General features: G+C 35.1%; 1 protein-coding gene across 2 annotated transcripts in view; it reads left to right on the forward strand.

Annotated features, from left to right (window-relative positions):
• Positions 1–16,791, forward strand: part of LOC144443178 (proprotein convertase subtilisin/kexin type 5-like) — a 35,739-nt gene that overhangs the window by 2,899 nt on the left and 16,049 nt on the right. For both annotated transcript variants that reach the window (XM_078132557.1, XM_078132558.1), the window contains exons 2-12: positions 1,067–1,171; positions 8,244–8,333; positions 8,896–9,021; positions 9,654–9,730; positions 11,094–11,182; positions 11,641–11,813; positions 12,059–12,271; positions 12,850–12,950; positions 13,553–13,698; positions 14,118–14,235; positions 15,380–15,690. In XM_078132557.1, the coding sequence (XP_077988683.1) occupies positions 1,067–1,171; positions 8,244–8,333; positions 8,896–9,021; positions 9,654–9,730; positions 11,094–11,182; positions 11,641–11,813; positions 12,059–12,271; positions 12,850–12,950; positions 13,553–13,698; positions 14,118–14,235; positions 15,380–15,690 (1,549 nt within the window). The remainder of the gene's footprint in view (positions 1–1,066; positions 1,172–8,243; positions 8,334–8,895; positions 9,022–9,653; positions 9,731–11,093; positions 11,183–11,640; positions 11,814–12,058; positions 12,272–12,849; positions 12,951–13,552; positions 13,699–14,117; positions 14,236–15,379; positions 15,691–16,791) is intronic.

Below are 16,791 nucleotides of genomic sequence, written 5' to 3' on the forward strand. Positions count from 1 at the left end.
TACTTTTCAAATGATTTTGGTTTAGAATCATACTCATTTCATACATGGCTTCATTACTATTTCAACCTCCATTAGTCTAGTTCATGGTATAGTTACTATTTACACCTCCACTCCACATTGGCATTCAGACTACTATATTTGAGACATGTTATATTTGCCTGTCCTAACCTAGTCTGGATTTCTAACTAAACCATGAGTGTGAGTGGAGTTGTAAATGGCAATGATACTGTATAAGGAATTAGACAACTTGATTTACAAATTTATAACACACAAGCAGTTCAAAGTTTTGGCATTGAGCTTTCGATCTGTCTTGGTCGATGATCCTCATCAGGAAGACAAATTTCATGAACTGTTGGTGTGTTATAACCCATGTGAATTATTTGATCTACCAAGCTGATGAACAATTTTTATCTCTAAGTCTTGTGTGAAGATTGTCCAGGTCAAGTCAGCAACATACAAAATGTACAATAGTTGTAATTACCACTAGTTGAAATACATCAAAAGATAAGATAACACTTGATTTGACTAACATCTAATAGGAGCATCTGGGATCTGTCAAAACATAAATGTAAAAATGTAAACAATGAATGGTTCAAGAAGGCAAGAAGAATGAGATTGATTGATTGATTGCCTACATAACATGAGTGTCACTGAGATTTTGAATCAGGTTATATCATTGATAGATGCTTAAAAATCTTGGTTAATAATTTTACTAATCAGGACAACATCAATTTTGTAAATACATGCATGTGTACAGAACTGACATCTTGTTAGATCAGGACAGTGGGAATAGATTGGATTTTAGATTATATACAACTTTATTACAACTGTATAGGAAATTGACAATTCTGTTTGGGTACATAAGTCATTAATTGTGTATTGTTACATTACAGACAGAACTGTATATAAAATCAAGTCATGTCTGATAAAACAACATTGTCATTTTCATGGTTTCTAAATACTTGCATGATAATTGACGGTGCTGCCAGTACTCAGTAGGTTTAAACATTGTGAACATACATGTACACACTGACAGCCATTCTTATTTCTTTCTCCTGTATTACAGATTGGATCATTACAAGACCACTACCTGTTTCTTCACAGAGGAGTTCATAAACGTTCACTAAGACCCAATTTTGGAAAACATACATATCTCAGCAAAGAATCCAAGGTATGTACAATGATTAGATATATCTCTGCAATTTTATATTTTCCCAACTCTTCATTTTTTCAACAGACTCTAATTTCAAGATTTGAAGGTTTTTATCACAGACACAAGAATGCATTGTAACAGTGTAACCTCTCTATAATAAACTTTGTTATAGTGAATGCCCTGTTATAACAAACGTCCTTTCATGTCCCCTATTTCAAATAGAGTTCATGTTTTATGAAAAAGAACAATTCACAGACTTTTTTCAGGTATACCAATGAACTTGTTATAATAATCCAGTAACTCTATCAAGTGACCCATGGAACAAAGGAACACAAAGTTTCTAAGCAGATTAGTCATCTGCCATGGTTATAGTATATTAACATTATACTAAATGAAGACAAAAATCAAGTTATTTATTTGTATATTATTTTTGTAAAATATACCATTGTGTTTGTTTGTGTGCGTGCGTGTGTGTGTGTGTGTGTGTGTGTGTGTGTGTGTGTGTGTGTGTGTGTGTGTGTGTGTGTGCCACTTAATATACAATGATAAGCCTTCATGACTAATAATTGACCAAGAAGACAAAATCATAGTGAGGACTTGAAACTAGGGTAGAGGTGACAACGTCCTATATACACACCTCTAACCACCACCTCACACATAGACATGTTGAAAACTACATTAATTGTAACTGAACACTAAATTCAGAACATTAGTACTAATGTCACATTTGGCTAGAAGACTTCTATTACAGGATCTTTACCAAGTTTAAGTGTGCAATATGTACATAAAAACAAATGAAAATGTGAAAGAATGGCTGGCTGACGTAAGCAGATTTAATTTGTCCTTTTGTTTCTCATGAATGGAACTTGTGTGTCACTGCCAGGAGCCATTACCTGTTTAATGCTAACATGTCACAAGTTACAAAATCACTGCCTTATCATATGTAACAAGTCAATTAGCTTTAGTTTGTCATCTAAATCCCAAAAATTTGAATCAAAATCAAAATTCAGGTCTAACTTTGTACTTTAAAACCCCATGTAGTGAGATCCACACTTAATTTCTTACTTCTATCCTTGCATATTAAAAATACACACAATGTGATACAGTGTGCCCCAACTAAACTGCATTTCCCTTAATACATCCATCACTATACCATGTGGTTCCAAGGCTTACACTCAGGTGTTTGCCTCTACTGTGAAACAATAGAGAAAGAGGATTACTAGTATTTTCCCTAGAAAGTAATCACAGAGGAGGTCAAATTTGCAGAACAGAGTGTAAATTGTTATGTAAATTATTTTCTAGTGTTTTCAAGAAAACATTGGGTGGAAACCATTACATTTACACAATAAAGGCTTTGTGAAAAACTCGACAAGTTAGATACAACTGCAGACACTCCAGACTGACATCAGACTGTGGTCCAACAGAACCTCTTACAAACAAGGAAAGTAAACAAATCAATTGAATTAATAACACTTGGCTTAGCATGTAGGAAGAGCAGATAGTAATATTACATTTCATGGTTTGATAAGAAAAGTTTTATGGCCTCTTTATGGGTACATGAAATGCTGGAAGAACATCTAATTTGTTTGTGAAGTCAACTATTATGTAAAGAGGCTATACAGCAATATCAAATGATGGAATGTAGTATAAGTCTCTGTACTTCCAACATGATGTGCCAATTATTATTAATCCAATTCAGTTGTTTACTTTTCCCTGTAAATTGTAACAGGTTTTGTTTGTCCCCATCATCAAGTCCAGTTGTAATACAGATGGATTTGTACCCAGATGAAAAGCATAGAGTCATAGACCGGCATTAGAACACTAATATATACAAGTGAAATTTTGTATCAGTTGTCAATGAATACATAACAGTTTTTTTGAACAACAACAGATGTCTAAAGTCTGGTGTTGAAGCTTTTCCTTTAGAATATGTTATACATAGGTACATCCAAGGGTTTTTAGTTTGTCATTAAAGTTGCCAAAAACTCGTAAAACTAGCATCTCATGTAAAGTCTTGTTGGTCATTATGGTTATCATACATAAACCTGTATACCAAGCTTTCATTGTGAAAACGTTTGTTTGAAAAGAATGAAATATATTGGCCACTTTAATCTCAAAATTACCATGTATTGTATGACAAGTACTTTCAGATTGGAACAGGTACTTTTTAATTTCTACTTGTCCAGTAGGCTAGTGTATTTTTTTCATTATTTCGAATTGTAAAGGCTATTGTAAAGAAAAGATCAAAGTTTAAGTAGAATTATTATCTTCTAACAGTAACTCTTTGGCATGTTGTAAGGGTAGATAACAAAAAGGGTATGTTCTAGATTAAGCAAAAAACCCTGTTTCTGGTCAACGTGTGCATACCCCACTTCAATCTTTTTTTTATGTGTTTGTCCAGTCCATGCAGTCTATAGATCTGGGAGGAAAACACAGAACTAACCCTCCCTGTATATTAATTGCTGCTTCAGTGAAGACAACTGCAGAGCCAATCATGAACAAACAAATGACATCTACCCCACATACAAACTTGCTCTAAAGTACTAAATAAAAAGAATAGTAACCACAATAAATAGTAGATTGAGTGCACTGACAGGTTTGTGAATTAAAAAAATTAATTTGCATCGTCGCACTACTTTAGACAAAATCGTCCTGACCAGAAACAATTCTCTTTTTTTTTGCCATACATTAAAAATAATGCCAAATTGAAGGAACAGGGACCAACCTTGGAATTAAGACTGAATTAACTGCAGTAATACTTAACTCAAACTCAAATAAAAGGAAACTACTGTACAATGTAGTTGCAATAAGTGTGTGCATGTTATATCATTGGACAGTTTGATTTAACTCTTAATATTTATATAAAAATACAATCAGCATCAAATAGTTTTATAAATCAAGTGATTGACAATAATTATGCAGCATCATGAGTACCATTTATTATGTCATAAAAATATGAACATGTTTGTGATCTAACCAAGTCAGCTGTTTATCCTAGGAATGATAAGGCAAACAATGAGACTGTCATTCAAAAAACACAACAAAATAGTCTGATTTGACCTTTCATCGGGTCATGAGGTCAATGCCCTTCAGAACTATTTAAAAACAGCAATTAAACCAGTATTAGGTAAAGATAACAAGACTACCAAAATAAAATAATGTCACTGAATACTAACAACATGTCTATGTACTGCTGCTATGAACAGAAACTGCTGAACTCCCCTGTATACTTAATTTAACAATTCACATGTACAACGAAGTAAACAAAATCATTGAGGAAATGAATTCTTTGTTTTGATGAAGTATCTAACAAGGTCACTATATATTAATATATATCAAACACATAGCCGTAGTTTTAGTTTCAATTCTATATTTAAGTATTTTCCATAGCATTCATTTCTGTATAGCAATCATTGTAGATAAAATGTGTGACAAATCTATAAGGCAAGATAATCTTTATTGCCTTGTTGACTATAATGACTTCATGGTGTTTGAAGAATTTTGTAAGACAGATCTACAGTTGCTATAATGTACATGTAGTTCTATATTGTCAAAGTTCTTGTTTCTCAATAAAAACAAAAAAGTATAATATTATACTAGTATGGCTTTAGAGCAGAGAGAAAATGATATGGTAAGAAAAAACTATTAACTATGTTGCTGTTATTATAGTGTAAGGCTCTGAGGGATCACCCAAGATTGTAAATGAATGTTGGCCAGTAGTTTATATTCATGATCATTTATCAATTTATATTTTTTTTTACTAACTTGTAGTTTTTTTGCTGTTCAAATAAATATTCTCTCTTAGAAAGGGGACTTAAAGAGTCAGTTGTGGGACATCAAGTAGAAATGGGACTGGTTAGAAAAATGTTGTTGAGGTTTTAAGTGGTGGTTGGTGCCAACAAGCTAATAGTGAGAACCAAGAAGTGTGTACAATTGTATTGTGTGTATAGGGTATCCAATTATCGTTATCATTCTACTTCTTGCAGAGAGTGTTTTTATGGTATTTTATGACCAGTGCAGAATTTACTCCTTGGTAAAGGTGAATAGAGCAGTAATTATGCAGGAATTTGTGGCATCCACTTATAAAACATGTGACCTGGCAGAGGTCTTGCCTTGATCACATGGTAAATACTAAACTTCTGGGCAGATTAAGTTATATATATATTTTTTAAGTAGTGCTTGCAAAATTACCAAAACAGAAAAACTATGTAACTGTCCGAAATGTAATGAAATTCCTGGATTTGTATATCAATGTATCCATTAGTTTAATTCAAAGTAATAAGGATGCCCAGTACAAAAGGTTGTGTGGATAATTAGATATTATTCCCTAATATTTTTCTTTGTTCAGCCAAAGAAAATATGAGTAGTGACCTAGGGGTCCCTTGTAACTACAAGTTGCTGGATGAGTAGTGACAAACCCCCTAGGTCACAAGTATTTTTCAGCTGAATGAAGAAAAATATTGGGGAATAATATAATTATTCTATGGATCTCCATGAATATTTTCAAAAAATCGGGGAAAGTAATAGCAATTTTGAACGTTTTGACTCCGAACACAGCAGAACCAATGATATAGATATTGTAAGCATTTTCGTGACGTGTTTGAACAGAATGATTGTCTTCATGCATGGGTTTTGGTAGCATAGAGACTTGTCTTGATGTCACTATCTCAAATCTGGTTTAAAAGGTCAGAGTCTGGCTATCAAGACTAGATTATTTGTGGTTATAAACAATGTGCCAAACTGTTCACAATAATGATTATTATTTATCAATGGAATGATACCACATTTCCCAGAATTCAGTGGGTGACACTTTTCAAGATAGTGGGTTTACAAGTTTTCTATTTGAAGAAGAGAGCGGATAATGTTTCACGCCAAATTTACATATATGTCATTCAACTTTGGTTCTGAGAGGAAACACATATGGTGATGCTTTCTGTTCCAGTAGCTGATGCTTGTACTTCATGAGGTCAACAGACACATGTCTGGAGGCATCCAGCATGCTGTGCAATGAGGTGCCATGTCATGTGCGAATGTGGTGACGCCATTTTGACTAAAAATCTTTTTAATACTGTACAATCACAATAACTTTAACAAATTCATTTAGAAATGAGTTAATCTTATTTACATAATTCTAACCTAGAATTTTATTTTGCTGATTTTGAACCAAAGCAAATCATAGAGGCAAGAACGTTGTTGACAAGAAAATGATTTATAATGCATGGAGCGGTGTATGCTGGACATGCAGTTTGCAAGGTCGAATACACTTCCTATTTGAATATGGCCATTGTACACACAGACTGCCCTCACACCAGATCACATGAACTGTTTGTTCAATGTCAACAGCAAAGGTGAAATAACAGAACTGTATTTATGTAATATACAAATACATGTACATTGGTTATGGCTTTTCTTACACACACTGACACAGTGAAGAAACTATTGGCCTGGAAACCTTGCAAATAGGGGTTATGAATTCATTATGGAGATATCAAAATTCAAAACCCCCCATTTGCCTTGATTCCGAGGCTAAGAAACATAATAGTGACTGCAGTGATGTAGAAAGATGAAACGATATTCATTTTCCTGCATTGCAAGGCAAATGACTCCTGGCTAGCTCAATGAGAAATCATGAACCAGAAGTTGTTCATGCCAATGTGTAAGCCCCAACTATTAAGAATGATGTAAACAGTGTATAAGTAGCGGCCAAGCTGATCCAACAAATGTACCATATTTGGACATTATGTAACTGCCGCAATAAACACTAACTTATTCATTTGGCAGAATTCTGTGATTGATTAATTAACAAAGACATTGTGACTGTGTGGATGGCTTCATTTGAATTTGAAATTTCATCTCAGGACCTCACTGAGCCAGACATGAAGAGATTTGATGCCACAGATGGCCTTTAGTCCTGGGACAGAAGGCCATGATAGAGAAATAGTGTACTTGGAATTTATTACAAGTCAGTGTATGAATAGCTCCTTAATTCTTTCTGTTTTCACTAAGTAATTACATTACTTTACATATGCTAAAGTGAGGAGAAAAGACACATGATGTAAAAGTTCTAATTTATATATATGTTGATAGATTAATCAACCATATCTCAATCTGCTTATGATTTGTACTGGTTGATTTGCTTTGTGTCCCTGAATGACCTTCACATCTGTACAGATGATACTGGTGCATTTACTCAGTGGGGATGGTTACTGCTGTTACACTGACAGGTTAAGGTCATAGTTCAGATTAGATTTTACAATCTCAGAAGGAACAGACTGAACAGTTTATCCACTATTAAAGAGAAATAATCATGCAATTTTGGGATGTGCACAAACTTCTCAAAATTGGTAATTAAGATAGAAGTGCATCCCCCGGGTTGGTCAACTTGACAGTCTGGTTTTAATGATTAGTTATTCTTTTGATACCCATCATTGTGGTCACATCAGTGGCAGTCAGATTTATTGGAAGGTATAAGCCAAGATCATTACTCTGGCCATGGCTTTTTGACATGGTGATGCATTTTATTGTGGTGCACCTGGCTATGTTTCCATGCCACTACATAGGTATATATGTGATAAAACCTTTCTGGCCCAGACATGGTCTTTGCAGATCTCGGTTTTACAGCTTATGGGTCCCCCTAAAGTAGGCCCCATCTGCTTTACAATCTTGATCTGCAAAAATCCACATCCCATGTAAAAATTGATAGAATTATATGTAACAGTAAAGATATGCAAATATACCAAAGTACATTATTGCAGAAATAAACCCAATATACAACATGTACATAATATACCTTTTCATAGTTCACCAGTCATATTGAAAACTTTTGTAAAATACCATGTATTTGAGATCCCTCAACTGAAGTTTGAGTTCTGAAGTATTGCACTTGACACATTTGACATGAGGGGCACCCTCACACATCGGTCAGCCCCTTTCAGGCAGGCTGGTGAGGACAGATCGACATGACATACATTCTTTGTATCTTACAGTCTGAACAATGGCATGCTACAGTTGTGTTTCTGTTCATTCATGTGCTACTACTAAACACCGGTAATTTTCAGCTTCTAATATATTCTGTTTTTCTTCTGAATAGGTGCATTGGTTGGAACAGCAAGTTGCAAAGACCCGTGTTAAAAGAAATATCAAATTTACAGATCCAGATTGGCAGAAACAATGGTACCTTGTAAGTGAAAACTCTTACCTGCATAGTATATTGAGATTGTAATCATTTAAAAGTGACAGTCATTACTGTGGTTAGTTTCGAGCATATATTTCAATGCTCATTCAAATGTCAGTAATCATTGGTTAATGTCTGAGCGCCAATATGATCAATATATTATATAGCACAGTTTTTGGTGATTATTTCTGATTGAGCAGAGGTTTGTGTGCTGTACATGATTTTTTGCCATGTGGCTATTCAGATGATAACATTATCAAGCCTGAAAGTCAAGTCAAGTCATGTCGATCATGTTTCACAATACATATCAGTGATCACTGATGGAAAACATCAAACCAACTCAATGTCAACTACAAGGCCTGATAACAGCAGGAGTAGAGTTTGCACCTTTCATTTTTCTGTCCGTCTCTATATATTTATTATAACCACAAATTTTGTGTGTAAAAAACTTCTCAAACTCAAGAAAATGAAGAAAACAACAGAAGCGAACCCTGTATAAGTTTTGATTTTGAAAGTTCTAACAAGAGAAAAACACAGGTTCTGAATTCATTATTTTTCATTTGTCAAGAATCGAGATGACTTCAACATGAACGTAATGGAGGCATGGGAGTTAGGCTATACTGGTAAAGGTGTTGTAGTGACCATTCTGGACGATGGTATTGAGAGGGATCACCCAGATCTAGTTGATAACTATGTAAGTATATCCTATCGTATCTATCACAAAACAATACAGGAATCTTGGTAACACAAGTCATACAATTTATGTTGTGTTGTTGTTGTTGTTGTTGTTGTTGTTGTTGTTGTTGTTGTTTTGTTTTAATCATGTACTATTTGGACAGTAAGAGTTGAAGTTATCCACATACGTGTGAGTTGGGAATTTCACGTCGAAGAAACAGATATGTGTACAAGTTTAGTGAGAAGATAATGAAGTGAGACTGTATTTCTGAAAAACCAGGAAAACGCTGTTTTTCTAACCAGTTTTATGAATGTATTTGTAGATGAATTAGACTTGAAAACTTGGTTTATACTTTAAACAATTAAAAATGGTCTTGGTGAAAAAATAAACTTTTGCACATACATGTAGTTCATAATTTGCTACAGTGATGAGGAACCATTGTAAGCAGAAAGTGCAAAGAGAAATATTAGAATACACCAACTTCCGAAGTGTTATTGTATCTGTTTGTTCATAGATAATCTCTTCTCAATTGTTTATGGTTTGATGTGTTATAGCCTGTATGAATCAATAACATAACGATAACTGTATAACACCTTAAATTTTAAGATATAGAAAAACATGAAATTTATTCAGTTTTAATTACTTTCCAGGACCCTGAAGCCAGTGTAGACATCAATAATGGTGACAATGACCCCATGCCTAGACCAACATGGAATGATGAAAACAGGTATGTATAAAGATTTGTAACTAAAGACTTCAATGGCAATGTCTTACTCCAAGGTCAAAGATTTATTAGCCTCCAATGGATGAAGTCTCGGGGAAGGGGGCTACTATTTTGGGTCCCATCTCTATCATCATGATCAAACAGCCAAAACTCCTCATAGTGCACATGCACAAGTCTGATGTGCATGGGCCAATTTCAACCAAACCTGGTACAAATGTCAGATACAGTAGTCCACTTATTCACAGTGCTTTGTTTTCGGACCTTAGCTATAATGACTGATAGGTGGCCATATTTGTCAGAGAAAAATTCAAATTATGATTTACTAAGCTGAAATGAGGGTATGCCAATGCTTATGTATGTGGCTGTGTCTGGAGATGCAGTATTTCTGCCAAGGTTTGGCAACCACAGGAAAAGAGGAGGAAAGTTTGGTAAAAGTTGCATATGTTTGTATGATTTTGGTAGAGAACCCAGTGAAATACCTGTGGAAGTTGGGTAGATTTTATTTACTTTCTCCCTTGACTATCATAACGTTGAGATATATCTTTGTCTGTGGATGTGTATCTGAACGACTTCGTCAAACGGGCCACAGGGAAACGGACAAATAATCAATTTTTGTTCTCGCGATTTTCCAGATTTGTAATATTATTTTCTGTATATTTCAAAAAAAGTTTTAAATACTGATTCCTCTCACTTTTTTTTTCTATTTCCTACTTGATAATGATATCACTGTCTTATCTTAGTTTATCAGCTTGCATGAATTAGTAGCTTGCTAATTCAAGAACAAACTGACTAGGTATTTGCTCACATTAACGCATTATGATAATGCGGTGAGTGTAAACATCCACTGATCATGATCCAACTAATGGCAGTTAGTGGGATCAGTAGATGTTTACACTCACTGCTGCAATGTGTTAATTGTGCAATTAGAACGTGAGTTTGTTCTAGGATTAGCAATCTGCTAATTAATGCAAAGTTTGAAAACTCTGATAAGACAGTGGTAACAGTAGAAAATAGTGGGGGGGGGGTGAGAAGAAACTATATTTAAAACTTTATTTGAAATGTAGAGAAAATAATAAAAATCCTGAAAATCCTGAGAACAAAATTGATTATTTGTCCTTTACCCTGTGGTCAAACACTGCTGTGTTGATTGCAGTAGCACTTTGCAGAGATGTGTACTTTTGGTGTCAAAGTAACCAGTTCAGAGACAAGCAAAATAGATCTAAAATTGTGATTTTTTTTTGCCAAATGTCTTGAAGTTCAGAATTACCTGGTTGATTAGTGTAACATTTGATGTTAGAGAAGCCAAGGCAGTGTTTTTGGTGAGAAATTTGTGTTCCTAATATCAAAGTGTGTTTTGATAATAAAGGCATGGAACAAGATGTGCTGGTGAAGTGGCAATGAAAGCTAATAGTTCACTATGTGGTGTGGGTGTGGCATATAATTCTAAAATTGGAGGTAAGTTTTGGTTTCTATGACAACCTTTGCATGTATTATGATGTAAATTGTATTAAAATTCAGTCATATTAAGGCATTCATTTATAGCCCAATGTTTGAATCCCAAGTTCTTATGTCATTGCTCTCTTACCTGTAGAGCTGTAAGAATATGTCCATCCTTTTGCCCGGGACCAAATTTTTCTAAAGCTCTTGTCTAAATTTCATTCCTGAGGTGACATATGAACCTGTAAATGGACTACCGATTGGTTTTGATGCTTTGAACTTGAGTCCTTGTAAATTCATTGTTACATAATTCTTTAGGACATTCAGTTGTAATTGTAAACTCTTGGTAATGATTTCATATATGTAGGAGTGTGAAATTGGTTAAAATAATTTTCAGCACATGGTAACTTTATTTTTACCATATTCATTTGTGTGTTTATAGAACCAGTAAACTAATGTTCACTATGTTCTTCCAGGCATCCGTATGTTAGATGGAATGGTTACTGATGCTGTTGAGGCACAGTCACTCAGCCATGAACCACAACATGTGGATATTTACAGTGCAAGCTGGGGACCAGATGATGATGGTAAAACAGTGGATGGCCCAGGAAGGCTTGCTCGCAAATCATTTGAAGATGGTGTCTCTACGGTATATAATATACACTTATTGCCTGGCATTAGTAGACATCTGTTACCACAAGGCTGTTCTGTAGCAACTTTTGCATGCGTCAACTACATTGCATACTTAAACTACAGCTTTCAGCCTCAAGAAGTAGTTGCTAGCTGAGGGAAATAGTTGCTACATTACAGCACAAGGGTAATATGACTTTCTAGCACTAAATTTCCTTTTCAAATACAGTTACTGTAACAACATTTACAAAACTTCTTTTGCAGGGCCGTAAAGGTAGGGGTTCCATCTTTGTGTGGGCATCTGGCAATGGTGGAAGTGCCTATGACAGCTGTAACTGGGATGGTTATCATGATAGTATATATACCATTTCTATCAGCAGTGCTTCAGAGGGTGGTAAAATTCCATGGTATGCAGAGTTATGTGCATCAACTCTAGCTTCAACATATAGTAGTGGTGGCCGAAATGATAGACAAATTGTAAGTATTCTTTCATAGCATAAATTTATGTATTTAGTATCTTTCACTTGTTCGGAAAATGGGGACTATGAAGATTATTGGATCTGACTTTTTGAGACACCAACAGGCAAATCCCAGAGGGGACTACTACGTCTGTCCCGTCCATCCATCTATGCATTGTGCAACTGTCTGTTTATTTTTACCTGTATCTTAGACATGCATGGCCTGATTCCAACCAAACCTGGCACAAATGTTAGATGCTATAGTTATCATATGCACATTACTTTGTTTCATGTCCTTCACATAGTTCATCATGTACATCACTTTATTTGTGACCTTTACGATATAGTTTAACTTAATTGCCAGCAATTTCTTTCATCATTAAATTCAGATTATGAATTAGAAATTTGATATATTTGAAATGTTGATAGGGGGGAGGGGACTATGTGTTCAACGAAGACTTGTTTTAAAAAAAAGACCTCTCGCCAGGATTGTTCAGGTCTGTAAATTTCAACTTCACAGGAACAGAGGCTTTATGTCATAATTATATGACTTGCTTTCACACTTAACTTAAATGTTGTATCAAACTTGTCTCATAGAACACAGTCGATCTACGTCATAAATGCACTGATAGACATACTGGGACATCAGCCTCAGCACCTTTAGCAGCTGGTATTTTGGCGCTAGTTTTAGAAGCAAAGTAAGTCAGAATATCGTTGAATACTTTATTTTAAGACATATATGATTAGTTCCCAAATGTGGACTGTTACAATGGGCTCTGCCCATTCATGTGTCTGTCCATAGTATATCATTTCTCTGACATGCAATATCCGATTTCAATCGGGCCTTTGGCCCTCAATATCAGTATGCGATTATAGTAGTATTGTGCCGGATCGGAGTGCAGCAACGACTTAAGTTTAGATAAAACGTAGGGAAAAAAAGGCGTGAGCGACTGTCAACAGTCTAGAACAACATATGCAATGCACATGTCTACATAAATGTATTTATGCTGTTATTTGAATACTTCTGTGTGTATCATAAATATCATTATGTGTATGTAAATGACTTGATGTGTACATAAACACCATCATGCTTTATGCTGAAATGATCTCATGTGTCCATAAATCACTTTTTGTGTACATGAATGGCTTTGATTGTACATAAAATTCTTTACACTATATTGTACATAATTGCTGTTATCTGTATTTTGTCTCTATGCTATGCATATACATGTATGTGTGTGTATGTGTGTTTGTCTGTGTGTCTGTTAGTTTTTTAATATATAATATTTTTCTTTGGTAGTCCTGAGTTGACTTGGCGAGATATACAACACATCATTGTCAGAACTTCAAGAAGAAGTAATCTTCAGATTATGAGAGATAACCGTCCTAAGAGAAACAAGGATGTGGATGATGATCGCTGGATAACCAATGGTGCTGGTTACCAAGGTAACACTTGTCATTCTTTGTCAATCAAAGGAAAGCAAATTTATTCTATTGTACATATGCCAAAAAAGTTACTTTAACAGCTTATGGCATCAACACCTGACAGTAGATTTTTGTAAATAGTAGAATGTTGTAACCAAAGTCATGTTTGAGGGGCATATGACAGTGTTCTCAAAGTACTGTCAGGTGACTCCACTAGGGGTTAAAGAACTATCAGGTGACTCCACCAGGGGATCACATGACTAGAGGGCTTAACATCATTATGTTGATGACAGCTGAATGATTTGGACGAAAGTTACATTGTCTCATCAAAACTAGATTCTGGAAAGGTTACTTTATCTGTAATAATATAGTTACACTTTACAGTAAATATTTTAAAATAATCTTAACACCCTTTATCTTTGTTGTATTTCTCATTATAGTGAGTCATGCCTATGGTTTTGGATTGTTAGATGCTGGTGCTATGGTCAAACTTGCCAAAGGCTGGAAGACAGCCCCAAAGCAGCATGTGTGTGTGTTGCCTACAGAAAGTACACCCAGGTACCATGAAATATACTAATCTAGCTGTGTGACAAAGATAATTAAAGTTAAAAGACATAGCCATACACTGTAACCCTAGATATTTTCACCATCAGAAATGTTTTGATATTACGGTCTTCAAACACAATTTTTTACAAATTACTTAAAGCCTGGTGCACTGTTCAAGTATGTACAAAGAGGCATTTTTAGTCACTACTTATTTTATTTTTTTTTTCCACAGAAATGATGGAAATAACTCTTTAGTGAAAATGTCAGTATTTTGTGCAGACAGTACACACAAATGAAAGAAATTATATGTCAGTATCCCCAAGTTATGGTGGCACATGAATGCCTAAAGTTAGGGATACTTAAAATAGTTTTTAGAAAAATACATTGAGAAAAAATAAGGTGATGATTTGATGTAAACAGTACAATACATGTATCACCTTCACATTTGAATACAAACACATGCCATGCCATAAATCCACATACATTGACCTATCATACCACATACCTCCATATACAACATACATATGCTCCCAAACCTGGAAGTACACACCATACATCACATATTCATCCCATACACGCCTCTATACACAACATGTTCATGCTCACAAACCAAGTACACACAACATACGATACCACCAACACAGCCCATCATATATACCTCTATACACAATATACACATGCTCACAAACTAAAAGTACACACCACATATGATACCACCAACACAGCCTGTCATACATACCTCTATACACATTAATGTACACATGCCCTCAAACTGAAAGTACACATCACATACCACATACCGGTATGCTACATATACCTTGTACAACATGCACATGCTCACAAACCACATACACACAACATACCCATTTGCATATCCATGCACATTTACAAACCAATTACATGTACAAATCATGTGCCCTATTATTATGCAAGCCTACCGGTATAAAGACCATATCCAATACATACCCCATACATGCTGCGTTCTCCCCACTATAGAGAAAGCCCAATGCTAACAATGTCCTTGCAACCCAAGCTGCCGTGCTTCAAAAGTGTTCTACCATCCTTGACTTTTAGTATTACAATGTATTATAATAATACTTGCAGAAGAAGAAATACGATTATTTACTAACAAATCTAAAATTGTTTTCATCTTTAGACTGATTTCTGGCAAGGCCCCGGTAAGAATTTCAATATCATCAGATGGTTGTCTTGGTTCAGGAAGTGCCATACAATACATTGAACATGTCCAAGTTAAACTTACCGTGGACTTCACTAGAAGAGGTGACCTTGCTGTATTCTTAACCTCACCAGCTGGTACAAGGTCAACTCTACTGGCACCAAGGCAGATGGATCGTACAAGAGAAACAGTAAAAGACTGGGTTACTATGACAACACATTGTTGGGGTGAACCAGCTGATGGAACTTGGACACTTGAGGTGCAAAATAGAGGACCTTCATCAAATGCAGGTAAGATATTACATTTATTTTTTTTAAATCATATTCCTGTTATTAGATTTGTTTTTACCACAACTAAACTGAGGTTTAGTAGCACTATGGGCATGGTAAAGCATCTGGCTGTGTGTCTGTATGCCTCTAAACACCATAAAGTCAAAACCTGCTGGATTGATTGACTAGATATTTGGTTGGCACACTACTTTTGGCGTCTAGTTGGGGAATTGTTCAAAGCAAAATGGTCAAAAAACTCATGGGCAATTTGGTCTGAAATTTAAAAACTGTTTATGACATGATGGCATCAGTGATATGCAAATTATGTCTAAAAATGCTTCTTTTTGTCAAAAATCTTTCATTGCAAAACTACTGAGCAGATTGGGCTGAAATTTAATGGGGAAGCATCTGGGGATGTGTAGAAGAAGATGTATGATGATGCTATCAAATTAGGTCTAAAAATGGCAATTTTGGCCTAAAAGTTATATCACGAAAACTGCATGGTGAATGGGGCTGAAATTTGGTGGGGGATGTTTTTGGAGGTGTCATTCTGCAGATACTGTTCAAAACATTTTGATACAACTGACCCAAGCAACCATTAGCATGACCTTAGCAACAGTGAAATAATGTATATTAGAAAGTAAAAGGGATGGGTAGGCAAGTGAATAAAGATTGTAAAAATGTATGCAAATATGCCTAGCAACAAGACTATGCCCACAGCAACAGCCAATTGATAGTGTGTATTGCAAAGATAGCAACAGGGATTAATAGACAAGTGGATAAGCATTCCAAAAAATGGACATATATATACCTAGCAACAAGACGATGCCCATAGCTACTGTGAAATGGTGATGTACATTTATTTTGCAAAAATAACAACATGGATGGTTAGGCAAGTGGATTATCTTTCAAAAAATTGACAGAATTGACCCAGCAATGAAGATACTGCCCTAATACTAACAGTATGATTATTATGATGTATATAAACATCTTTAAACTATATAGTTGTGCTGCAATGCCATTGGCACTATTTTTTATATTCAGAGTTTCATCCATCGTGAAATACAGAACATTCTGTTTAGATTATTATTATACTAAATTATGAGTACTGAAACTTAGCAG

The sequence above is a fragment of the Glandiceps talaboti genome, chromosome 12 (assembly GCF_964340395.1).
Source record: "Glandiceps talaboti chromosome 12, keGlaTala1.1, whole genome shotgun sequence".
Taxonomy (NCBI): Eukaryota; Metazoa; Hemichordata; class Enteropneusta; family Spengelidae; genus Glandiceps; species Glandiceps talaboti.